Source organism: Podarcis raffonei, chromosome 6 (genome assembly GCF_027172205.1).
Source record: "Podarcis raffonei isolate rPodRaf1 chromosome 6, rPodRaf1.pri, whole genome shotgun sequence".
NCBI lineage: Eukaryota > Metazoa > Chordata > Lepidosauria > Squamata > Lacertidae > Podarcis > Podarcis raffonei.
Genome location: NC_070607.1, coordinates 86,708,489 through 86,734,792, shown reverse-complemented (window position 1 = coordinate 86,734,792; position 26,304 = coordinate 86,708,489). Strand labels below are relative to the sequence as shown.

General features: G+C 45.7%; 2 protein-coding genes across 3 annotated transcripts; one reads left to right on the top strand and one right to left on the bottom strand.

Annotated features, from left to right (window-relative positions):
• Window positions 1–781: 781 nt before the first annotated feature.
• On the bottom strand, window positions 782–16,531 carry TUBB1 (tubulin beta 1 class VI). 2 transcript variants are annotated; one of them, XM_053394379.1, is made up of 4 exons: window positions 16,432–16,531; window positions 7,278–7,386; window positions 5,897–6,007; window positions 782–2,639 (listed from the first exon to the last, which is right to left on the bottom strand). In XM_053394379.1, the coding sequence occupies exons 3-4, from the start codon at window positions 5,955–5,957 to the stop codon at window positions 1,552–1,554; spliced, it is 1,149 nt and encodes a 382-aa protein (XP_053250354.1). In that variant the 5' UTR covers window positions 5,958–6,007; window positions 7,278–7,386; window positions 16,432–16,531; the 3' UTR covers window positions 782–1,551. The 2 variants fall into 2 exon arrangements, with proteins under 2 accessions (XP_053250354.1, XP_053250353.1); XM_053394378.1 differs by lacking the exon at window positions 16,432–16,531 and adding an exon at window positions 10,354–10,546.
• On the top strand, window positions 16,508–26,009 carry LOC128416516 (cathepsin Z-like). The gene is made up of 6 exons (XM_053394390.1): window positions 16,508–17,052; window positions 18,674–18,837; window positions 20,190–20,369; window positions 22,792–22,942; window positions 23,841–24,003; window positions 24,849–26,009. Exons 1-6 carry the CDS (start codon window positions 16,916–16,918, stop codon window positions 24,960–24,962), a joined length of 909 nt encoding a protein of 302 aa, XP_053250365.1. The 5' UTR covers window positions 16,508–16,915; the 3' UTR covers window positions 24,963–26,009.
• Window positions 26,010–26,304: the final 295 nt, after the last annotated feature.

Here is a 26,304-nt window from a genome sequence, read left to right as displayed (position 1 = left end):
ACATGCACCTAGTTCAAATAGATATCTGTTTGCCATTTACAGGGTAAGCCAATCTTGATCCCATGGAAGTAATTCATTCTTTGATTTCAGTGGCGAAATGAAGCCATATTAATCCTACATTAATATTAGTGGTTGGAGTTAGGGTAGATTAATAGGAGCTGAGTCTATTGATCAGGCATAGGCAAACTCTGCCCTCTAGATGTTTTGGGATTACAACTCCCATCATCCCTGACCACTGGTCCTGTTAGCTAGGGATGATGGGAGTTGTCCCCAAAAATCTAAAGGCCCGGGTTTGCCTATGCCTGCTATTGATGATTGTAAACAGCCTTTGATGCTCTTCTTTTTTAGAGTCAAAAGGCAGTAATGTGTTATACATAAATATAAATAAGTTTAGTTGGTTAACAAACAGAATGCTGGACTACTTGATGTACCTTTCTGGTTTCATCAGAAATTTCATCCCTTTACATACTTCCTCATATTATAGATTGGAGGCCTGACTCTCAGTGAAATTTAAAAATAGCTGTCCAATTAACATAGCTGTAATACCACCTAAAGTGCAAGCCAGCTAAGGAGCTGCCATTTTTGTTCCTTGGAATCAAATACCATACTGCATTGTTCTGCTGTGGGGCTCAGATAGGACACATCCCTTTGGCTGCCCATCACAAAACTCCAAATACAAGGTGTGTAAGAATGCTGTTGTATTGAAGTTCACTGGTGTAGAAATATGTCCAATAAGAACATACACTGGTCAGAATAATGAAGTATGATAGAAACAGCCATGTAAATTTGAATACCTTCCTTGGTAATTAACAAACTCATCTGACAAATGTGCATAAGAGGATGCTCACACGAGAAAGGCAAAAAATACAGTCACCCTGATCCTGCAAGATGAATGTGCCGAACATCAGGGTACTCATCCAGGCTCCATTAAACTAGGTTGATGTGTCTATGATGCAGACAGAGGTGTGCAACTTCCTCCAGGACCATGGATGGTTGCATTTGACCAGAGGGGAATTGAAGCATTTTGTCTGTCCTTAACTACTTTGCTGCTGTTGGTCACCGTGTCATCCTTTGTAATTTGTTCCATCAACTGAAGCCCTGGGATATGTCCTTTGAAGCAGCATGCTGGTATAATTTTTCCCACTAGTCTAAAATGTCTTATTTGCATTAGATGCACTAATTCAGAAGAAATACTTAATTTTAAACAGATTTCAGCAGGGCTTTTTTCCCCCCAGCTGGAACTCACCGGAACTCAGTTCCGGCACCTTTCAGGTGGGCGCCATTACCATTATAAGAGAACAAGGGAAGCGTTCATGGTGAGTTCCAGCACCATATTTTCTAGAAAAATAGCACTGGCTTTCAGTAGGGGGATTTTCTCAGAGAGAGAGAGAGATTGCAGCCAACATTGTGGCTGTGTATGCTTTGGTTCAATGCACAAAAATGGCTGCTCCTGCATTCAGTAGACTAAAAAGTTATTTTAGAAACATAGGTAAGTCCAGCCACCTCACTGATGGTAATAATCAGCATTCCTTTCAATCATCACTCTTATTTTTAAGAAGCTTCCTTTTCTTCTTCTTCTTCTTCCTGGCTTGCCTCTGCCTCCACCTCCACATATTCTTCTACATCGGCTGTGGCATCTTGATACTGCTGATACTCGGACACCAAGTCATTAGTGTTGCTTTCAGCTTCAGAAAATTCCATCTCATCCATTCCTTCCCCGGTATACCAGTGCAGAAATGCTTTCCTCCTGAACATGGCTGAGAACTGCTCGGACAGCCTCTTGAAGATCTCTTGTATGGCTGTGTTGTTCCCTATGAAGGTGGCCGCCATCTTGAGGCCATGGGGCGGAATATCACACACGGCCACCTTGACATTGTTGGGGATCCACTCCACAAACTGGCTGCTGTGCTTCGTCTGCACAGCCAGCAGCTGCTCATCCACCTCCCTGGTAGACATCTGGCCTCGGAAGATGCAGGCCACCGTCAAGTAGCGGCCGTGACGCGGGTCACAGGCTGCCATCATGTTCCTTGCATCAAACATCTGTTGGGTGAGCTCTGGGACGGAGAGGGCTCTGTACTGCTGGCTGCCCCGGGCCGTAAGTGGCGCAAAGCCTGGCATGAAGAAATGTAGTCGAGGGAAAGGCACCATGTTGACGGCCAACTTCCTCAAGTCTGCATTGAGCTGGCCAGGGAAGCGGAGCGAGGTGGTGACACCACTCATGGTGAGGGACACCAGGTGGTTGAGGTCCCCATAGGCCGGCGAGGGAAGCTTCAGCGTCCTAAAGCATATGTCGTAGAGGGCTTCATTATCGATGCAGAAGGTTTCGTCCGTGTTCTCTATCAGCTGGTGGATGGATAATATGGCGTTGTATGGCTCAACAACGGTGTCCGAAACTTTGGGGGATGGTACTACGCTGAAGGTGTTCATGATCCTGTCAGGGTATTCTTCTTTGATCTTGTTAATCAGAAGGGTGCCCATTCCAGACCCAGTCCCGCCACCAAGGGAATGGGTCAGCTGAAAGCCCTGCAGGCAGTCGCAGCCCTCACACTCGTTCCTCACGACGTCCATCACGCTTTCAATCAATTCAGCCCCTTCAGTGTAATGGCCTTTTGCCCAGTTGTTCCCGGCGCCAGAATTTCCTAGAAGAAGAGAAGAAGAGTTTGGATTTGATATCCCGCTTTATCACTACCCTAAGGAGTCTCAAAGCGGCTAACATTCTCCTTTCCCTTCCTCCCCCACAACAAACACTCTGTGAGGTGAGTGGGGCTGAGAGACTTCAGAGAAGTGTGACTGGCCCAAGACTGACCCAGCAGCTGCATGTGGAGGAGCGGGGAAGCGAACCCAGTTCACCAGATTACAAATCTACCACTCTTAACCACTACACCACACTGGCTCTCTAGAAACAATGGAAAGGGCTAACTGTAACAGAAAATGCTGCTGAAACACCAAGCACATGTTTAGTTTAAAAGTGGACATGACTAGATCTAAATATAAAGCGAAGGGATAGTAGTCTTCAATGGAGCTAAGAGTGGAGGCTGTGGTATTACGTTATTATTCTGCATAACTTTGCAGATACTCCACTACAAACTTGCTTTGTTTTGTTTTGTTTTGTTTGGAAAAGGAGGATCCTCGAACATGTTTGGCTTGTTATACTCTTGTTTCAAACCTTCCGTTTTTGCATTATTTTGTGGTCCTGTCTCTCTTTTTTTTGTGGCAACCATTTTATAATATGCCGTTTTCACATGGCAGCCATTTTGTTGAGATCGGTGCCCACCCTGTTATCTTAAAATTCTGAATGTGGCCAACAGCCCCCAACTGGCTGGCGTCCCCCTGCCTTAAATGTGCTGAGAATAGCTTGTGTTTGCAACATGCAGAAAAGCTGACGTGTACTGTACTGCGTAATCTCTCTCTTTTTATATATAGAGAAAACATGTATAGGATTGGGCTGCTAGAATATATATTTTTTAAAAATATATATTCTAGTTTAGAAATCTTCAGGAAATTCAGGGACTTCCGGGTTAGCGCCATCAGCTAATGGCGGATTCCCTCCGAGCTCCGGAGGGAATCGGCTCCACAGGATTAGGGTCTTACCGCTGCGGCGACGCGGGGACCCTTAAAAATCACAGGCGGTGAAGCCTGTGAACCTGGTGACTCGGCGGGCACCATTTGCGCCCCCCCGACCTGCGAAGGAGCCTTTTTAAAGGCTTCGGAATGGGGGGCGGGGTGAGCGGCGCGGTGCTGAGAGTCGACTGCTTCTCCTGCGGAGTGAAGCCGCATGCCATGGCCGGAGAGCGCTGACTTCTTCTTGTGATTTGGACTTTAAAATAACAACCCGTGAGTACTACGGAAATTGGATTTCTAAGCAAATTTTTCTTTTGTGAATTAGGCACGATCGGGGAAGGCGTAAACAGGAAGTCCGTCTCCCCGTCTTGTAAACAATTTAAAGCAAGGACCTGCTAACTAAGGTCGAGAGAATTCTTTCTTTTATTATTGGGTAAAAGACATTAATTTCACGATTTGGCACTAGAAGAAATTTTACTGGAGGATAAGAGCTAATTTTGGGAGCTGAAGTGCCACCCCCCCCCCCGGACCCGGGAGTGATCCGCGAGAGAGTCTGTTGAAAAGACATTGAAGAGTTTGACAGCTGTCAAATTAGCTGTCAAGACGGAAAAAGAGAACTTTGTTTCTGCTGCTTCTGCTGGCTATATTTGTTATAATTTGACTATACTTTGTTGAAAATAAGGAAGAACTGATACAAACTAATTTGACTTTCGGATTTGAACTGGAAGGAATACTAAGTAACCAAAATCCCTCTAGAGGGGATTTTGGGACATTACAAGAATGGCTTAAGGAGGAAAAATTCAAGCTAAATTGGACAGAGTGTTTCTTCTCTTGGGAAAGTTACAAGGCCAAATTGATGTTTTGGCTATAAATGTTGCAACTCTGGACTTAACAGTAAACAAATCCATTGAATTTGATAAGGAATTGACTCAGGAAGCCCATGCAGGTGGACAAGAAGAGAAACTTGAGAGTTCTGAGAGTGTGAAGAAAGAGATATATGTTGTTCCTGAGGAAAAGGAAGGAGGAGATGTAATGTTACAGAAAATAAAGGAGGGCCAGAGGCCTGACATGATGGTTACAAAGGAAAATAAGAACTTGATGGTGAAAATTTGGTCTGAATTGGAGACTGAAGAATGGAGAGATCTCCTTATGTGGAGATCGGAAGACCCAAGGATTACAAATTTGATTAAGGTGGAAGTTGGAGCTTTGGGGACATTTGGACTTGAAAGGAGTAAGAAACAAGATTCAGGCTCCACTTTTAAGTATGGAGGTCTGGCTGGAAGAAACATGGACCCTATTGGACTAGTGCTTCTCCGATATTTGGTGCTTAATACCAAGGACTATCAAAAAAACCGGCAGAGAGGAACTGAGAGAGAATTAAGAGCCTCGGACGTGAGATCTCCAGGCTGATAGTAGATTGATTGATGGACGTTTGTTGGGGATTGAAACCGGGAAAGGGGGGGTGGAGTTTAGGAATCCAAAGGGTGTATAATTATAATCTGTTTTGTTTTTACTTTTGTTATCTGTCTGAGAATTGAGGAAATCGTGGAAGGGAATTTAGGCCGACTTTAGAAAAAGGTTTTAAGAATAAGCACTGATGTATCACTATTGATGTTTATAAGGCAAAATTGGTTTTTTAAAATGAACTAAATATAAAAAGGTTAAAAATTAGGGATAAGAACTTGTTGAACCAACAATTTGAATTGGAATACAAGAGGGGGAGGTGTGGGGAAGTCAGGGAAATATGTTATTGAAAATAAGGATTGTGAATTCTTTGTGTTTTTAAACTTTTTTGTTTTTTCTTTTTTGATTTTTTTATGTATTACAATGGAAAATTTTAATAAATATCTTAAAAAAAAAAAAGAAATCTTCAGGAAATTCAGATCTAGGCTTGCCTTCATGTTATCAAGGGTTTCGAAACTTATGCTAAACATTGACAAAATGTGCAACCGCAAACCCCAAATTGTCTTTCTAGAACAAGCTTTAGAATGAGTGTACAGAGTGGTTATTGCTAACTATTTGGAAGCTGAAGCAATCCTTTATTCTTTGAGTGAACAAGATGTGGTCAGTAAAGACATCCCACTTCTCCAGAACTCTTCTGCAATTTAAACATTTTTTTTTTAATCATCCCAAATCTTTTAGGTTTTCCCCCGTAATCATGAGACCTATAAATATTTATTTATTTATTATAAATACAAGTGGCTTCTTAAGTGTTCTGAAGCAATGAATAGCGAGGCTAGCTCCTCAGAGGCCCCATTTGATAGACAACAACTTTATTTCTTATGAGACCATCATCTATTAAATTATATCCATAATATTAATGCGGCACACATACCATGAATAAAGTTATCGGGTCGAAAGAGTGGGCCTATTTTGCTGGACCTCACGCTGTCCATCGTTCCAGGCTCCAAGTCCACCAAGATAGCACGAGGAACATACTTGTGGGCTACAGCAAAAAAGGGGGAAAGTTGAGGGTCATGACTGAGGCAAGTAGTATCTTCTGCATGTATTTCCTTCACAAATCATTTCTTTGGTGTACATATTTCATTTAGAACACTATAGCACAGAAGTGAAAAACCTGTGTCCTTGAATATATTGCCAGAGTACAACCCTCATCATCCCTACCAGTCAGGCAGCTCAGGTGGCAGGTGCTGAGGTGCAGGCAAGGAACAGAACTGTGAGTGCCTCATGGCGTGCCCTGTACCCCCTACGCTGGGCTGCTGCCCTCAAGTGCACTAGAAGACACTGTCCTTTCACCAGTATTGGACTTCAGAAGGAAATCTTGCTGTGTTCAGTGGTGTTTACTCCTTAGTAAATGTGTCCAGGTTACAACTCCAGATGAATAGAAATGGCATGTAGAGTGCAATCCTATAAGTATCTACTCAGAAGTATCTACCTAGGAAAATGATGATAGGATTGCAGCACTAACCTCTTTTACATCTTATAACCAGCCTCATATAACCAACATGCTTAAGGCTATTTAATGGATGAAGGAGTTAATGCCATAAACTGTCCTGCTAGGCTTAGCTAGGTCATTCCCCCTCATCTTGGGAGGAAGGTAAATAAGGCAGTTGTTGTATCTCACTCTACCAGAGAAGGTAAATTGTGAGGAGTCTGAGCTGGGTGCTGCACGTCAGACCACATCGCTCTTCCAAGCCACTCTTGAGATCCTATTCCAATAATTTAGGAGCTTTCACCAGCATAACTAAGTCAAGTTTCACCGCCTGAACAACTTTTTCTGAATGCTGTATGGAAAAGCACATTTGGAGAGCTGGTAAGTAAACTATTTTTAACTTCCCAAACGTGTGGTCTTTTTCTATGCTGGGGGAAAGGGGAATTTTGGAAGGAACCTAGAAGGGCATATTTTAAAGGTCTAACAGCCTATATTTCCACATTTTACTTTGCTGCATCTTTTGTGGTTTTCAGTCTTTGCTGGCGTTCTCTCACCAAAGTGTACTTGCCCCAAGCTTGGATCTTGGCATCCGGGAATGCTCCTTTTATACCTATTTTATTTTTCCTTGAACAAACCATTTCTCATATGCTTGTTTCTTACACAGTATCTGACAGTTAATACTGCAGCCTAGCCAACAGTCTTTATAAATGGTTAAGAGACTTTGTGGCAGTGAAAGATGACAAGGCTTTTTCTATATTCATCCACTGCTATTGCTCTTGTAATCTAATTTCCCCACCCAGTTATCAACAACATATGTACTTACAATATGCTTCATTGAAATAAACATTAATTCTTTCCTGTTGCAGTGGTGAGTCTCCGCGGTAGTTTCCCGTGGTATCAATTCCATGCTCATCGCTTATGACTTCCCAGAACTGAAAGAGGAAGGTTAAAAACAGAGAATAGTAATCACATGCCAATAACAATACTGATGGGACTCTATCATAGCTGCCAACATTTCCCCTTTTTAAAGGAAATTTCCCCTATTCCGAATAGGATTCCTCGCAAGAAAAGGGAAAAGTTGACAGCTATGGACTCTATCGTATTTCGGCAATACTGGTGCCACCTTCGAAAAAGCCTGCCTCTGTGTTACCACAAGCGGATAGTAAGCTTCCATGTGCTCTGGTATCCCATTGTGCCACATGTGGTTTAATCATGCTGGCCACATGACCCGAAACAGGGGTGCCAACTTTAATAAAATATTGTGGGGGCCCAGGTAAGCCCCGCCCTGCATAATCAATCACATGATGTAATGCACACACACCATTTGAATGGGAATGCCCATCAACTTTGTGGAGGCCCAGCAAACAAACGCTGGCTCCCTCGGCCTGAAAGCAGAGATGAGTGCCACACCCCATAGTAGAATTTGACTGGACTTAACTGTCCAGGGGTCCTTTACCTTACCTATTGAGTCCCTAAGTTCTGCATGTGATATATAACTATTCACTATGCATTCTTTTGGACACCTATAGCATGTCTCCTTTTACTTGCTTTTTGTGATGTCTAAAATCTCCCTGATGCTCTAGCCCCTTGATTGTCTTCGTAGCCCTTTCCTGAAAATTTTCCTGGCCCAGCACACACGCGACATTCTTTCTAGACAGGTGTAAACTCTGGTGTAGCCTGCACGTGTCACAATTGGCAAAAAAAATCCCACCTAATCAAATAAGATGGTCCCATCACCTCCTGGCAAATAGAAGGGGAAGAAATGGAGGCAGTGAGAGATTTTACTTTCTTGGGCTCCATGATCACTGAAGATGGTGACAGCAGCCATGAAATTAAAAGATGCCTGCTTCTTGGAAGAAAAGCAATGACAAACCTAGACAGCATCTTAAAAAGCAGAGATATCACCTTGCCGACAAAGGTCCGTATAGTTAAAGCTATGGTTTTCCCAGTAATGATGTATGGAAGTGAGAGCTAGACCAGTGTTTTTCAACCTTTTTGGGGCAAAGGTACACTTGTTTCATGAAAAAAATCACGAGGCACACCACCATTAGAAAATATTAAAAAATTTAACGCTGTGCCTATATTGACTATATATAAAGTAATTCTCTTGAATAGGAATCAAATAAACACAAAGAAAGTATTTTATAATTACTTTATTATGAAATAGTAAGTAAACAGAAATATGAAAAATTATAAAATGCTTTATTTTTAAATCTTTCAAATTTTTCAATTTTTCCCACGGCACACCAGGCAACATCTCGTGGCACACTAGTGTGCCGCGGAACAGTGGTTGAAAAACACTGAGCTAGACCATAAAGAAGGCTGATCGCCAAAGAATTGATGCTTTTGAATTATGGTGCTGGAGGAGACTCTTGAGAGTCCCATGGACTGCAAGAAGATCAAACCTCTCCATTCTTAAGGAAATCAGCCCTGAGTGCTCACTGGAGGGACAGATCCTGAAGCTGAGACTCCAATACATTGGCCACCTCATGAGAAGAGAAGACTCCCTGGAAAAGACCCTGATGTTGGGAAAGATGGAGGGGACAAGGAGAAGGGGACGACAGAGGACGAGATGGTTGGATAGTGTTCTCGAAGCTACCAGCATGAGTTTGACCAAACTGCGGGAGGCAGTGGAAGACAGAAGTGCCTGCCGTGCTCTGGTCCATGGGGTCACAAAGAGTCGGACACAACTAAACGACTAAACAACAACAACATGGGAAAGGTCTCCCCAGGTGATGGCAGTGTCCCACATTTTCTTCCTACACCAGGAGATATCCTTGTAGACAGAGCATGGCACGTGAGCCAGTCCTGCAACCCAGAATCGGTATGTGGCAGCAACCAGGCAGACTTTTAACTGGAAGCAACACACAAAACCAGAATAACAGGAGACATCTATCTAGCCTCCCCACTCCCCACATCCAGCCCGGCTGTCTCTTTATCTGGAACAGCAGGCATCATGCATCAGGCACACCCTCCTCCTGTAGCCACCGGCCTTTTAAATGCCTCTTGTATTTTGTTCACAATCCATTTGTGTTTAGAATGCTTCCATTTACATACATGCAAATAGCCTCGCTGGGACAGAGCAAAACCTCCCAGCATGTCATGGAAGACTAGCTCCGCTGTTTGTCCCCTGCACAAACATGGTATACACTCCCTCTGACTGTGTGGAGGTTGCATTTAGCTGTCATGGCTACTAACCACTGAATGAAAGACCCTTCATGTTAAATCCTCTGTTTGCTACTCCATTGAGAATTCCTAAGACCTCTGTGTGCAATCTTACGCTGCCATTTCCCACCAGCTGTAGTAACAACAAGGTTCCTCAGGGTATATAATATGTGAAACAAAAGTGCCTTGAGACCTTTGGCTGCTCATCTTACTGACATCTTACATATTTATTTATGTAATTTACATAACAAGGTTTTCTGGACCGCTTCCTGGAAACCTTAACAACACAAAGTATTTCTCCATCTCACCTTCCCCACAATGCCCTTCTGCCAAGTAAAATTGTTTGTGGACAACAGAAATATAAACTTTAAAACATCAGGTTCTTTCACAAAGGCTGTTATCCTAAATATATGTACAAGGAAAGGAATGAACACCACTGAATCTTCGTGAATCTTCGGCGTATCAAAATGTGCTGTAAAACCTATGTTTCCTGTTTGAACTTATTGATATGCATCTAGATGAAATGGCTGGTTATCTGCTGGCTATTTGGAATATGAGGAGATGACAGATATCTCTTACATACTTCGGGCTTGCTTTTATTTTAACCAAGTTTGCCCAAGGAGGGCATTTCAGTAGCATCCCGATTCAGCTTTGTCCAAACTGGCTTTAAATCCAGTTATTAAAGGCAGTATTGCCTTGTCTCTTAGAAACGTTATTAAAAACCAGTTTCCTACCTTCGATCCAATTTGGTTTCCACACTGGCCAATCTGAAGGTGCACAATTTCACGCATTTTGAACAGGATTTGGTGGGGAGAGTAGATTCCAGCTTTCCCAGATGTGCTCTGTGGAATAAGTGATCGCTCTCGTACTGTCAGCTGTAGCCGCTCTTATCGTTGGCAAAATGCGGCTTGTATAGTGAATGCTACACGAAAAAGTCCCAACCACCCCACAGCTCCGCAAGGGAGTTCCTGGAACTCCCACCCTCCAGACTCACAAGAGTTCTGATAGGACATTGACAAGCAACTCCCTTAAAGCCTTCTCTTTAAGTGACGGGTCTGGAACATTTTTCACCCCAAGGGTTGCATTTCATAGAATCACAGAATCGTAGGCTTGGAAGGGACCCTAAGGAACATCTAGTCCAACCCCTTGCAATGCAGGAATGTGCAGCTGTCCTAAACAGGGATCAAATCTGGCTCTGGAATATAGATAACGAACTACAGTTTACCTGTTATGTACTGAGTTGAATAGGATCCAAAAGGCAGCAGTCTGATTAGTCCTAGAACAATAGGATTAAGAATGCAGCCATCTGATTGGTCCTAGAACAATAGGATCCAGAATGCAGCAGTCTGATTGGTCCTAGAACAATAGGATCCAGAATGCAGCAGTCTGATTGGTCCACAGGAGCCACCCAATCCAGCTCCAGATGGAAGTGAATTCGCAACCTGATTGGCCTACAGGAGAATCCCGGAATTAGCCAATTGCGTGGGACCCATTGTATAAATAATGTATATAAGGCAGACATTCTGGGGGAACTTCCATTCCTCCTCACTACTATGAGCTGAATAAAGAGCATGAAATCCACTCTCTACTCAAGAGTATATTTCATTATCAATACTTTTGAGTTTGTTTTGTTGGCTTTTGTTGCTATTGTTATGTTTTTAATGCTTGAGTTGCATTATGGTGCGACACATACACACCCACCCTCCAAAACACAAACCAGGGTAGGAGCGGCCCAGATGGATAGACTATATCAGAAGATGGGAAGCAAAGGACGGTTGGCTGAGACATGAATGAAGATTACCTGGTTCACCTTCCTGCAGTGAAACACAGGCTCCTTACAGAGTAACCTACGTTGTGGCATTTCACAAACAGACATGCTGGGGTGAGGGTGGAGGGAAGCCACAGGTATCAGAATAAGTGATTGACGGTCTTGTTGAATCAAGTACTCTTGCAAAGGCAGGCTGGTTGCCCCGTGCTGCAGTGCAGTTAGGTCAGCAGCAAGTGGTGTTGATGCCCATTTTGGACTGGTAGAATGGAAGACCAACAGTAGGTGGTGCCAGAGTCAATGATAGCTGGAGGCAGATAATTTCTAGTTTCATCTCCATCTTTCTCCAGGCTCTGTGCTGCAGCGGACACGACAAAAATGCTACAGAATGGAGTGCAAGAGGCAGGGTGTGTTTAATTTTAGCGTTGCACAGGGCACTGCTGAAATTTTAGGGCCCAAAGTCTGCCACTGGTGCCACCCCCTGCCCTTTGAATGGTTATAAGTAAGACGACAAGCAGATGGGGGTGGGGAGAGGAACACTCTCCAGCTGTGAACCCTAAGGTTGCGCACACACTGTACCTTTAATGCACAATCGAAGTATGTTCTGTCTGTCAAAGAATTATAGGTGCTGTAGTTAACCCGTCACAGAGTTACGATTCCCAGCAACCCTTAGCAAACTGCAGTCCCCAGAATTGTTTGAGGGCTAGAATGTGCTTTAAAGGTAAGGTGTGTCCTCAGAGAGAGGGTCTTTGTTGGACCGTGGGAGGGAGCGGGAAATGTGCTTCTGAACCTAAGTCATATGAGCACTTCTGCTATCAGGTGCTTCCTTTTTTAAAACCTTTCTACAAGTTTCACCTTACAGCCTTTGTCTTCCCACACCATTTGAATGTGGTCCTGAAAACAAAGTTTCATCAATACCTTGGATGTTGCATCACAGACGCTGTGGAAGCCACAGCAAAATATGTCTCCTTCTGATAGAGGCAAGTGTCTCTGTATCTTTGAGCGCACCAAAGTCTCCAGCAGCCTTTCTCTGTCGGAAGGGTGGAAGGAGATGCCTCTGCACACAAGCTCCACAGCACTGTTAGGTGAAGAAGTTTAGCATATTTTTGATGGATACCCCAAATTGGGGCCAAATTCTGATACAAATAGGGAAATGTGTCCATGGCTCAGGCTATAGCTGGGATGGGGCAGGGCAGATAGATAAAAGCAAGGCACTCAGATTAAGCATGGGCTATGCAAAATAAGTGCAGGATTAGCTCCAAGATGCTGAGTGTTGTACACCACCCCAATATCCAAGCGGGGAGGGGACCAGGGGTTCCAGGCATTTACCCAGGGTTTGGTTTCCTTGGAATGAAGGTCAGCGAAGGCTGTGATCCCTTTAGGATAGATGGCTTTATTGACACATATATACAATATAAGCATGAGGTCAGGGGCTCGCAGCATTAACACACCAGAAGAACTTTCTTCCCCATTAGTTGCAGCTTTGGATCAAGCATGTCTCTGTGTCCCCGGTTTCCAGCCTGCCTCCAGCTCACACACCGCACATTGGCTATTGTTCTCCTACCTAGCAGCTAGGTGAGCGGGGTGGAAGAAAGACTCACTCATTAGCCTGGAGGGCACCATCACTTAGCTGTAGAACAGGGGTCAGCAAGGTTTACCTCCCCTGGGCCGGTTCACTCCAGTGGAGATTCCTCCGTGGGCCGGATCGCGAGCACACATGATCACGCAAGACCGCGATTTCCAGCATCTGCGTCTGTGCAGATACGATTTTTGGTGTCTCAGCATGCAAAGATGGAATTTCCGGCACCACGGAAGTGAGTCCCCGCGCCGCACTGCGGCGGTTTAGTTCAGCGGGTGAGGACTTGCCAAGTGGGCGACTCAGTTTGAGGGCGGCTCATGGGCTGGTTAAACGACCCCGTGGGCCACTTGTGGCCCATCGGCCTTAGGTTGCCTACCCCTGCTGTAGCACTTGCAAACTAGCTAATTGCTTTGGGATGCTGATGAGGGCACTTAAGGGGCCAGCTAAAACCCCTGTTGTCTTACAAAGAAACTTACTGGACTAGTATAGCAACCTCTTCTGAGTACAGGACCCCAGGAATGGGAAGGGCATCTTCCAGACTGACCCCCACCAAAACCCACAATGTAAGAAGAAATACACACCCTTGCAGTCACTTCTCTGATAACAGTAAGAACTGTCCATGAGCTATTGTTTGTGCAAGCACTGGCTGTGTTCCAGCATTTGAAAGTGCCCCTGCTCCATCTGGAATTCAGAATCATGGCTTGTGTTTATAATGACTGGTACATCTGGACTGGTTCAACTGGAACATACAGGCTTGTCAGCAGTACAACATAATTCAGTTTGGGTGCTGTGTGGGATCGCAGGAATTAAAGTTTTTTTATGTTTTTATTTAGTACTCACACACAAAACACATTCTTTACTCTCCCTTTTTTTTAATCCCTGTCATTTCTTAGTGGCAACCCCCTTTTGAGTAACACAAATTTTCCATATGTGGACTTTGCCCATGTGTTGCCAGCTGATAAGGAACAGGGACTTCACATCATCAAAAAACCACAGTGCGTTTAAGGATATGGCTGAAGAGGTGGTTTCGCTATATTCCCTTACACATATGTACAACTTGAGCATAAGATGGAGCGGCTCACAGCATTCACACCCCAACAGATATAGCCCCCGCTTTAGGTTTCCAGGGAAGCTCCAAGTCTCAGCTTAGGTTCAGCACAGAGCAATACATGCCTCTCTGTCTCCAGATTCCAGAATATGCCAAAACTCTTTCTCTCTCTCACTATATATTGCCCTCCCCGGCCTAATGTTCTCCATCCCAGGATGACAGAGTGGCTGGGGAAACCCAGCAAGATGAGTGGGGTATAAATAAGAAAACTGTTGCTGTTGTTCTGCCAGCAAAGGTGGATTTAAGGCAGGATGCCTGGTTCTGCCACACTGGGTGCCAAGCCTAGAGGGAGTTGCAACTATGTCATGAATTGAGCAGATCAGAAGGCGAAGGGGGCGGGTTGCTGAATTTCGACCTTGCACAGGGGGCTGCTGAAACTTGCAAGACCAAAGTCCACCCCTGCAGCCAGGTCAGGTGGGAAAGGGCCCACCCATTTGTCTCTATGGCAACAGAATGACCTCTTTGCATAAGGTAACTAGCAAAGATATTAGCAGAGGGACCGGTTTGAACGGTTCCCCAGCCTCTTCTAGATACTAAGCAGGCCTGGCAGGGACCCAGACTATCATCCACCACAAAACTCCTAAAGATATGTATGGATGTGCCTGAAGGATCCACTCCTTCAAGGATCTACACACAGCTGAATTCTTCGTCCACAACAGGAGTGGGGAACCTTGGACCTCCAGATGTTGCTGAACTACAACTCCCATCAGCCCTAGAAAGCATGGCCAAGGGCCAGGGATGAGGGGAGTTCTGGTTCAGCAACAGCTGGTGCATCAAGGTTGCCCATACTTGGTTCACATAAATAAAGGTAAAGGTAAAGGGATCCCTGACCATTAGGTCCAGTCGCGGATGACTCTGGGGTTGCGGCGCTCATCTCGCTTTATTGGCCGAGGGAGCCGGCGTCCAGCTTCCGGGTCATGTGGCCAGCATGACTAAGCCACTTCTGGCGAACCAGAGCAGCGCACGGAAACGCTGTTTACCTTCCCGCCGGAGCGGTACCTATTTATCTACTTGCACTTTGATGTGCTTTTGAACTGCTAGGTTGGCAGGAGCAGGGACTGAGCAACGTGAGCTCACCCCGTCGCGGGGATTTGAACTGCCGACTTTCTGATCAGCAAGTCCTAGGCTCTGTGGTTTAACCCACAGTGCCACCTGCGTCCCGTTTGCATAAATATTCTGGTTCTAAATAAAGAAGTGAATCAGATTGACAGTTGAGTCTTACATCAATACCATCAACAAGCCAGTGTCCTTTATCCGCCGGCAAGAGTCTAGGGGAGCCCAGTCCACAACTTCTTATCCCATAATAAATGTGTTAAGTCTTTTAAGGTGCCACAAGCAGCAGACTAAGGGTTCCCCCATGTGGAAATGGCAACATCTGTGCTGTTACAGCAGGAGCAACCATGAACTCTCAGTGGGACAGTTATTATTTTTCCTTTATAAATAACTTCTTATTCAGCAGCGACATCGCAAAAAAGAGCACACCAAAAGAGAAGAGCAAAACAGGAAAAGGGAGAAAGAAGGAAGGAAGGAAGGGGGAAAGGAAGAAAACAATATGAAATAAAATGAAGTAATAGCCCCTGTTCCCGACACGTTGATTACAAAATTCAAGGTAAAGGAGTAAACATCCGGATCAAGTGCTGTGGTTATCATGGGGTTGTTTTAGACCTTGAAGCCCTCCGGCCCTTTCAACAGTCACGTGCATTTCTTCACATGACTGCCGGCACAACTGCTTTGCATGCAGACTGTCCCAGTTCAGTCTACAGACAGGGGTGAGTAGGACTTCCCGTCTGAAATCCACTGTCATGCAGTGTTGACAAGCCTGACTAGATATATGGCAGCTGCGTAACTGCTGATCCCTACTCCGATTTCCAAAAAAAAAACAAACCCAACGTGTGTCATGGGCGTAGCAGCATCCCGGACATTTGACCGGTCTTCCACCCAGACACTGCTGCCGCCGCAATATTCCGTATACAGTATGTCTGGTGAATTCTGGACGTATGACAGCCTTGCCACTATCCTGTGTCTGGCTCTGTCTGGCAGACCCGGAATGAAATATCTCAACAACAGTTGTTTTAACTTACAGAATATGTCAAAATCTTCCTACAATTTCTGCAATTTTAGTTAAGTGTGTTTATTTGTTCACTTGATTTAGGAGGGGGGTCAGCTGGCTACGCCCATGGTGTGGGGCCCTTTTCCCTTGACCCACAGTCCTCTGGGCTTCCCCTCCAGCTAAAACCGGACCCAGAAAAGCTCCCAGGGTCTGCCGTTTCCAGACGTTACGTGCACGGGGAGATCAAGGCGGGAGGCAGGCGTCTAGCGCACAGAAAGGAACCAACCGCGGGCGCGCGCAGCCTGCGTACGTGAGAACGACGGGGCCCTTTGCGCGTCCACGTCGGGCGTGCGCAGGCTCCGTCCAGTGCTCCGTCCCTCCCAGGGCTTTCTCTTCGGAAAGTCCCGTTTCTCTGCCTTTGGCTCTAAGCTGGAGGGTGTGGCTGCCCGCAGGCGGAGGGCAGGGCGGCTCCTGCGCCCACCATGCCCCCTGCGGGGACCCTCCGGGGGGAAGCGGGGCAGCTGCTTCTCCCGGGCGGCTAGTCCCGCTCCCCCCTCCCCGCTCCCCTTCTCCCTCCCACCCCGTCGGGGGAGTCGCCTGAAGGCTGCCCTCCCGCAGGGGCCGGCCTGCTGCCCCCGCCTCCTCCTCTGATTTGCGCAGCCTTGCCTCAAAAACTTCCCCTCTCGAAATTGCCGGCGCAGATTGAGACCCGGCAACCGCAGGGACAGCAGCGAGCTGCAGCAGCTGCCTCCTCTCGGCTCCTCTCCCCAGAAGGACCCAGGAGTCCGGCGGCGATGACCCCGCCTGGGCGCCTTCTCCTCCTGGCGCTCGCCGCGGGCGCCCTCCTGTGCGCGGCGTCCGCAGCCGGCGTCTACTTCAAGGAAGGGCAGAGCTGCCACAAGCCGATGGCGAAGAGACCTCCGGGGATCAGGTAAGGCGCCAAGCGCCCAGTCGTCTTCCGAACCCGGATCTCCATCCTGCCGAGTTGGAGAGGCGCGGGCCAGATTTGGAGACGCTTGAGGGCGCAACAGGACGCCAAACGCTCCTTGGAGCGGCCTTATTTCGTCTGGCCTTACATAAAGAATTGCGGGGTGGTGGTTTCCCAGCTGTCTCTGATCCTGCAGGCAGCATATCGCTGTCACGTGTAGAGCCAAGCAAATAGCCTCCATGAATTTGTCCTATTTCCTTTCCACGGAGGTCCTGCGGTCCCCTGGTTCTGCAGCGGTCTGTGGCTTTAACAGACAGGAGATGTGGCTTAGGGCAGTACTTCCCAATTTGTGGTCCACAGACCCCAGGCAGTCCAAGTAACCCACTCAGGGGGCATAGCTGTCAACTTTTCCCTTTTCTTGTGAGGAATCCTATTCGGAATAAGGGAATTTCCCTTTTAAAAAGGGAAACGTTGACAGCTATGCTCAGGGGGTCTGCGGCATCATTCACATAAGAAAAACTACAATAGCGATATCCAAATTTTCAAAAGTCCATGTCCTGGGGAGCCAGTGTGGTGTAGTGGTTAAGAGCGGTGGACTCGTAATCTGGTGAACCGGGTTCGATTCCCCGCTCCTCCACATGCAGCTGCTGGATGACCTTGGGCCAGTCACACTTCTCTGAAGTCTCTCAGCCCCACTCACCTCACAGAGTGTTTGTTGTGGGGGAGGAAGGGAAAGGAGAATGTTAGCCGCTTTGGGACTCCTGAAGGGGAGTGAAAGGCGGGATATCAAATCCAAACTCTTCTTCTTCTTCTTGGCTTTTGAAAATCAAAGGATCTGCCAGCTAATTGGGAACCACTGGTGTAGGGGTTAAGTGTGTCCAACTAGTACTTGGGAGACCAGGGTTCAAGTCTCCACACAGCTATGAATCTTGCTGGGTGACCTTGGTCCAGGCACAGTCTCCAGCAGAGCTGCCTCACAGGGTTGTCGTGAGGATAAAAGGGAGAGAGGGAGAGCCATGGGGGCAACTTGAGCTCTTTGGAAGAAAAGTGGGAAATAAATTAAAATTTAAATGCCTGGGCAGGCGACACAATAATGCACGTTTGGGGTGGGGGCTTGCTTTCAATTTGGTGGGTCTCTTCTTAGAGACCTAACTTTGGGGAAGGACCATAGATTATCTGCTTTGCAGACAGAGGGTCCCGGGTTCCAGTCCCTGGCATCTCAAGGTAGGGCTGGGAAACTGAGTCCTGCCTGAACCTCTGGAGAGCTGCTGCCAGTCTGTGCAGACAGGGCTAGATGGCCTGACAGCTTCCCATGTTCCAACTGCAAAACCTGGGAGTTGTGTCTTAAATTCCACCCTGCAGCTCACATGTCACTGCTCCAGGGTTTACTTCTTAATGCTGTTGCTCCCATAAGGAGATGGCAAGAGGCTGCATTAAGTGTTTGAGACTGGTTAGCGTGTCTCTTTTGAGGAAGTTTGCTGATAGCAGCTGCCGTGTGACTGCCCAGCAAAAAGTTGGAGGGAATCATGACAAAGCAGTGAAGGATTTTCTTTTCATCTCTTATCAGATAAAGGGGGAAAAACAGTCACTTGCTTTCTTCTGTCCTCTCCCCATTCTCCAACAGAACCTACCCTCGTCCCCATGAAAACATGGACATCTCAAAACTACCCAAGAGCTGGGACTGGAGAAACATAAATGGAGTCAACTATGTTAGCACCACACGCAACCAGCACATCCCACAGTACTGTGGGTCGTGTTGGGCTCATGGCAGCACCAGCGCCTTTGCAGGTATGGAGATGTGTGGGATGGTTGGCAATGCATCTGGTGGGCATCCTTTATCCGTTCCCACATCCAGTACAGAGAGGGTGCTTTCACGTGACCATCTATCATGGTGTTTGGAGCAATCAAGTATTGTGCAACATCCACGTGACGTTGCTGTCATTGGAAAGCCAGCCCATATTAAACCCCCATCCCATTTATTTAATCCAGGTTAATGGTTAATTGGTAACCTAGTTAATGGTTTACCGTGCATTCCCCCTTCTGATATGTTTGTCTCCTCCTCGATAGTGTGCGGAAAAAACAAACCATGATCACTGGCGCAATGCTGTGTCTCAACCAGGAACTGTGGTTTGTTCCGCTTCTGCAAACCACAATGAGGCAGTCAAAAATGCGCCCCCCCCTATAGATTAGCCTTCCCCAGCTTGGTACCTTCCAAATATTTTCCACTGTTTTTGACTATGCCTTCAATCAGCATATCAGACGATGATGAGGGATGATGGGTGTTGTAGTCCAAAACTCATGGAGGACACCCAAGTTGGGGAAGGGAAATTAAGCAGAAAAACCTGGGAAGGGGAATTGAATGGAATATTCTGGAGGGCAGCCATAGCTGACTGGCTGGAACTTTGAGGATAAACATTCCAGGCTGCAACGTTTTGTCGCAGGCCTCAGTTGTTCTATTGGAGCTGTCAAGTTAAAATGTTCTCTGAACTATAGAATGCTGCAGGTCCCTATATATACAGGGTATATCTGGGTTCCCCAGTGTGCACCTTCAGAGTAGGTCCCCCCCCCCCGCCAGTCTGCCCCCCCCCCGCGAAAGAGTATTCTGTGTTGCCCACAGCAAGCTGCAAAAATTTCCTTATGTGCCCCCAAGCCCAAAAACCTTGTCTTACTCATGATGGCGTTATGTCTGGTAGTGGTTAAATACTGGAGATCTCTGGACACAAACCTCTTTGATCTTCAGTTTGTATATGTTTGGGGCTTAATATTAATGGAGAAATTGACTAGCGAGGTGCATTAAAGAAGAAGATGACACAAGACATTTAAGGGTTTTTCCAACACCAGGTTTAATTTTGTTACATGCGCTTTAAAAAAAAGGGGAACATTCTTACAAAACCACTAGAAACTTATGGGGAAGTGTGGAATGATGTTTATTTTTTTAATATTAAAAAAATGTAACCAAGTGACCTGTTTCTTTTGTAATTTGTATCAACGGGTTATGTTTGAGTTCTGCTACAGTGGGAGTGGAAGGAACCAAACATTGCTAATGTGTTTATTCTTTAAATTCGATAAAAGGTACGGTAGTTGATTTTTTTTTTAAAAAAAAGCTGTCTTCCACCATTTGCTGGTTTGTCATCCCCCAGATCGCATCAACATAAAGAGGAAAGCTGCTTGGCCCTCTGCATACCTGTCGGTCCAGCATGTTCTCGACTGCGCCGATGCTGGCAGCTGTCATGGAGGAGACCACAATGCAGTATGGAAGTATGCTAATGAGCACGGCATCCCAGATGAGACCTGCAACAACTACCAAGCTAAAGATCAAAGTGAGTTTATCTTACCTGCTTCTCTAGCTCAGTGGTTCTCAAACTTTTATCTCTGGGCCACACTTTCAGAATAAAAAATTGTTTGCGCCACGTCAGTTTTTTTTAATTGATACAGTGGAACCTTGGTTCCCGAACTTAATCCGTTCCGGGAGTCTGTTTGACTAACGAAACGGTTTGGGAACCGAGGCATGGCTTCCGATTGGCTGCAGGAGCTTTCTGCAGCCAATCAGAAGCCGCATAAGCAGCACTGGACATTTGGCTTCCAAAGAACTTCCAGGAGGTGGAATGTTTGGCTCCCAAGGCGCTCGGGAGCCAAGTTTCCACTGTACACTGGAAAACAAAACAAAAAACTCCTAGCAGTGCTTGATTTATAACTTTAGAACACAGTTCTGGGATCATGGGACATCCAGAAAGTATAAAACAATACAGCTACATAAGAATATGAATCATTCCCAAAATATAATTACAAACGAGCCTCTTACATGCGTACCTTAAGTATGTTTACAGACTCAATGAAAGGTGTGCATTTGTTTTGACAGGTCATCTCATTTATCTTAGGTCTGGCTTGAAACAAGCAAACTTTCATCTCATCAGCACAAATAAGTCATTCTCTTTCCTGATCTTTCATATTTGTCAGAATTGAAAGTCCCTGTTCACAACAATATGTCGTGTGAAACTGTAGAAGAATAGTCAATTTTGAAAAGATATCTATCTGTATTCTGCAAATTAAATATATGTTCTGATACTTTACTATACTGCACTGAAATGTTCAAAAATTTGAGTGTCCTTGAATCTTCCTGCACACCCTTTGAGAATCACTGGTCTAATTTATAATATTTATAACCTGCCTGTCAGCTGAGATTGCAAGATGAGGGTTATGATTAAAACCCACACTAAGGTACAAAATAACTGGGGATGTGTCCGTATGGAGGAAGGAAGCCTCTTCTGTCTCCTTGTGAATACTCAAGAAATTAATAGATCTTAGTGGGTCTCTTCTAAATAGAACTCACCTTTGGGTACAGCCCTCTGTTTACAAGAAGACACGTGCAAGACCACAAGGATAAAAATAAATTCCAGCATTTGTGCTTCCATCACCAAAGCTAATCACATGAGAAAGAGGAGGAAGGATGGCAGGGAGAAGAAAATGCATTTAATAAAAGTAGTAAGAGGAGAGGCAGAAAGAGAGAGGGACAGTCTGTGGTGTAATCACACTTCATCAGAGGGAAACAAAGTCTGGAGATGGATTGGTTAGTACCATATTCTCATTTTTTAAAAGCAGATTTCTCCCAGCAGTTACAATGTGCTTGTATTCAAGCAGATAGCCTGTGCAGCGAGGCAGTTTATGGCCTTCCCTTCCTATCCTTGTTCTCTTATTGAGAAAATGCAATTGCCCCATTCCCCCCTCATCTCTCTAGTAGTATTCATTCATTTATTATATTTCTTGGTGGCTTTTCTTACAGAGTATCCCAAAGCGACTTGCACATGAAAACCATTAGCACTTAAAAAGAACCAAGGGTCTGGGTGGAGATAAGGTTTAGCAAAGAAACTGGGAAGGTCTCACAGATAGGAAAGGTTCAGGTAGGTAGCCGTGTTGGTCTGGCGCAGTAGAAATATATATATAAAAGGAAGGAAGGAAGGAAGATGCTCCTGGACAATTTCTTTATTTTTTTTAGATAGGAAAGGGATCAGGAGAACAAAGGGTCTGCCCCTGTTTTCTGCTATCAATCCCGTCCCCTCCCAAAGTGCAAGTTGTAATTATTTCAGCCTATTCCCTTCCCTGCTTCTCTGTCCTTTCCAACCTTGGACTCCTTCCTCTTTAGTCAGTAGACCCAAAGAAGCTCCACACTCAAGAAATATTGGGTAAGACTAATTCTAGCTATATGGTGGAATGTCCCTATCTTCAAAAGCGTTTCTCTCTTTCAACACCCCCCTCCCCCCAAAAAACCCCACCAGCTATCTCCTCCAATCTCTTCTAGTCTGCAACTTGGTCAAAAAGCACAGCATCAAAAGATGCGCCTGTTTGGGTTTTGTTTTTGTTTTTTTACACATTTCCCCTTTTCTCGCAAGCAGTGTGTCAAGGGGATATGGTGAAACCTAGGGCTGTGTTCAGCTAATGCAAACTGTTGGTGCACAGATTTCTGCTTGTGAAATAAGACTTCCTTCCCTGTCCTCCATTGCACTTACCCTGTGCCCTCCCCATATCTGCTCCAGGACATTGGGGGGACGACTCCTAGTACAGATTTTGGGGGGGGGTGGAGGCGGGGAGGAGAGGGGGAGCATGCTCCATTGTGCAAGGAGAACTCATTACGGTGATGGAACGTTCACTGAGCACTACGTTCGAGTCCACCCTTCATTTCATTGTTTATAGCCACTGGATAAAAGGAAAGTTTTTTTCAGTTAAATGTGCCTGTTCATTTTTCAGAATGCAAGAAGTTTAACCAGTGTGGCACATGCATCACTTTTGGTCAATGCCATGCACTAAAGAATTACACGTTGTGGAAAGTTGGAGATTATGGAAGTGTCAGTGGGCGAGAGAAAATCATGGCAGAAGTCTATGCGAATGGACCCGTCAGGTACAGAAGCTAAACCTTTGTAGCCAGTGTCTAGGTAGTAACACATGAAAGCATGCAAATAATTGCAGTTATTTCAAATAGCCTATTGCAGTGGTTCAAGAAAGACCAGTGGCTCTGTTTATCTGGTTTTGGAATTTGCCACGTTTATGTTATACTTTATTAAGCCAGTGCCATTTGAGAATAGAGAACTTTCGTTACGCTTCAGAAGAGACTGGCACATCCACCCCATACAGTTAAAGCACAGGACTTGCCCCCAAAGAATTCTGGGAACTGTAGTTCATTAAGGGTGCTGTGAATTGTAGCCCTGCAAAGAGTAAATTACCACTCCCAAGATTCTTTGGAGAAAGCTATGTGTTTTAAATTTAGGGGGTGACCGGTTGATTTGTTGATTTGATACAGTGATTTGTCAAGTGATTGGACCAACTAGTTTGTCCATTGATTCAGTACATTGTCCAATTGATTTAGTGGCCGTAGGAATGCCTCACTTTGTTGATTATGTGCCAGCAGGTGACTAGCTAACAGGACAATAAGTTTTGTCCTCCTAGAAGGGATGGTAAAGGTGGAGGCTGACTTTGGGGTGCACCAGGTAGCAGCTTTGATGTTACTTACAAAGCTTGTTTGTTTCACTGGCAGAAGGATTATGGCGATTATGGCTCCAACCTACCAAGGGGCAAGTTAAAGTAACCTCTGCTCCTTGCCGCAGCAGCTTTCTATTTAATAATATTATTAATAATAATTTTATTACTTATACTCTGCCCATCTGGCTGGGTTTTGCTCACGAGATAAAGCTCAGGTTTTGACTTTTGCGGTGCTATCTAGAGTAGACGTTGAAAGTTTCAACTTATCAATAGCATCTTAAGGCTGCTTTGATGTCATTGTTCTGTATTCTTTAAAACAGCTGTGGGATCATGGCGACTTCGAAGCTGGAAGCATACACTGGAGGAATTTATAAAGAATACGACGCCCATCCCATGATAAACCACATAATCTCCATTGCTGGCTGGGGCGTAGAAAATGGAACTGAATTCTGGATCGTCCGGAACTCTTGGGGAGAGCCATGGGTAGGAAGGACAGAGCAGCCATAAATGAGACACTGTGTGTGTGTGTGTGTGTGTGTGCGCGCGCGCAACATCCAGAGGGCCAAATATTCACCACTCCTGCTCTAATAGGAAGGAATTCAGCCCTTCATGTTTTATTACAGCTTTCTGGCAGGCCCCAAGAGCTGCACGACTCTGTGTAGGTGCAAACCCTACATGTACAAAGATCGGGGATGTGTTTTGCAACTACTGTATAAGCAGTTGGAGTTTGGTCCAGAAATCTGCACCCGTTCCTACGTGTGAGAATCTTCTTCTGAACGCTACAGGATCAGTTGCTGGAGTGTTTGGGTGCAAGACCACCAGAGCTGATAAAAACCCCAATGGATTGTGTCCATTTAGGGATCAGGAAATGGTGTGATGCCTGGCAAGCCAGAGGCATTAGAAGGGTGTTGGTGTTTTAGCAATAGACCGGGCCATTTCGGGGGGTGGATTTTGGGACTTTAGCCCACCTTCTCCTTCCCTCTGGCAGGTAAATAAATAGCTGTGTGTCTGTCGTGCCATACCTTGCATGCAAGATCCAAATATCCCACTGCACTAGGGTGCGGCTTTCCAAAGATTGTTGGATCACAACTCCCATCATCCTTGATCGCTGGGGCTGATGGGCATCCCAACAGCACCCAGAGAGCCACAGGTTGCCTAATCCTGCATCACCCTTTCCTGCATGCTCTGGGGCAGATCCAAGACAATTGCCTTTATTCCTTCCAACTTGTACACAGTCAGTGTTTGTTGGGTGAGGGTTTCCAGGGTGGCGGCAGCAGCAGCAGAAGAGTCACTTGAGCCCATGACTAATGCAGTTTCCCATCTTGCAGGGTGAGAAGGGCTGGCTCAGAATTGTTACGAGTGCCTACAAAGGAGGCAGCGGAGGGCACTATAACCTGGCTGTGGAAGAGGACTGCGCTTATGGAGACGCCATACTTTCTTGAATTCTGCAATGGATCACAGACCCCTTATTTGCACTCCTGATTTTGAAACGAAAGGTATCTGCCAGCAAGATTTCCCTCCTCGTGAAAGGGAAAGATCTATCTATATATTTGGCAACGCATGCTAATGGTGAAGTATTCGCAAAGATCAGGCTGCTTGTTTGCATATAACTTCTGCAGCAAAGGAAACTCTGTTGATTGCACACACGGAGAGAGAAACGGCATTTATTTCTTTTTGCTTGGAAGCTTTCCTCGGTTACGATGATGTAGGTGAAAAGGACTTTGCTGTGTATGTGACGTATGGATTCCCATTTGGCTAAAGTGGGCTGAGTCTGTGTGTTAAGCAAAATGCTGGACCTGCAAAATACCTGAATGGTGTTTCCATGCAGCCAGTGCCTAGTTTAAATCACATTGCCTCGATTTCTGGACGCAGAGTTGGGGAAGAGCTGAAGGGGAGAGCATAGCAGGGAAGGGGGCACAGCCTGTCATTACTCGTTGCCTTCAATGCAGGCTTACTGGTGCCCTTCCTTGCTGCGCATTGCAGGAGTTGCCTCTGTTGCTCCAGCCACTTTTGACTCTGGCCCCAACCACCACTTGCATGTGGCCTCGGGAAGGCTGTGTATGACCATGTAGCCCTTGATTTCCAGCCCCTCTCACTGATACTTAATTCTGTTCCCTGGAGAACCTCAGAATGAGGCTAATATCCCTGATCCTTGCATTCAGGCTCTGCAAGCATGGCACCCCAGACTGTGTGTAGCATTGGCATACTGGAGATGCACAGCCCAGGGAAATCTATGCATTCAGTTTAAACACAGTCCACTATACAGGTTGGTTGCTATTGTGCATCCAGTATCACAGTTCTGTTCAAAGCCCCATTAAAACCAATGGGACACAGCTTGAGTCTCATTGCCGGTCGAGTCACAGCTAAGTATTGGTGAATACAAGTCAGTGCTTTCCTTTTTTCGGGGTTGAAGAGAAATTGTGCAGCAGTTGGGAGCAGACCAGTTGCAGATTTATATGCGAGATAATATAGGATTTTTGGCTACTGAACTGTTTACTGTGTGTGAGATACATGTTTTTAAATAGGAAATCTGCTTTTTCCACATTTGGGGATAATTCCTTCAGGAATGCTCACTACTGGGAGGAATTGCTCAACAGCAATCCTGTGAGGGAGACGAGGCTGAGGAAAATGTGACCAGCCTCAAGTCACCCAGTGAGCTTCATGCGCAAGTGGAGATTTGAACCTGCCACCCTCTAATTTGGAAGGTGGCAACATGATGCCTCTTGCAGCGCCCACAAAAGATCTCGGAAAATATTCCTTTAAAACTCCCTCGATGAGAGCCTG

Bases quoted from the DNA above. Each gene is read 5' to 3' on its own strand.
- LOC128416516 (XM_053394390.1), top strand. From the start codon at position 16,916: ATGACCCCGCCTGGGCGCCTTCTCCTCCTGGCGCTCGCCGCGGGCGCC. The intron at 18,838-20,189 runs GTATGGAGATGT...GTCATCCCCCAG, and splicing joins CAGCACCAGCGCCTTTGCAG to ATCGCATCAACATAAAGAGG. The intron at 20,370-22,791 runs GTGAGTTTATCT...TTCATTTTTCAG, and splicing joins CTACCAAGCTAAAGATCAAA to AATGCAAGAAGTTTAACCAG.
- TUBB1 (XM_053394378.1), bottom strand. From the start codon at position 10,410: ATGCGTGAAATTGTGCACCTTCAGATTGGCCAGTGTGGAAACCAAATT. The intron at 7,387-10,353 runs GTAGGAAACTGG...TTCCTCTTTCAG, and splicing joins GAAACCAAATTGGATCGAAG to TTCTGGGAAGTCATAAGCGA. The intron at 2,640-5,896 runs GTATGTGTGCCG...CTCTTCTTCTAG, and splicing joins ACCCGATAACTTTATTCATG to GAAATTCTGGCGCCGGGAAC.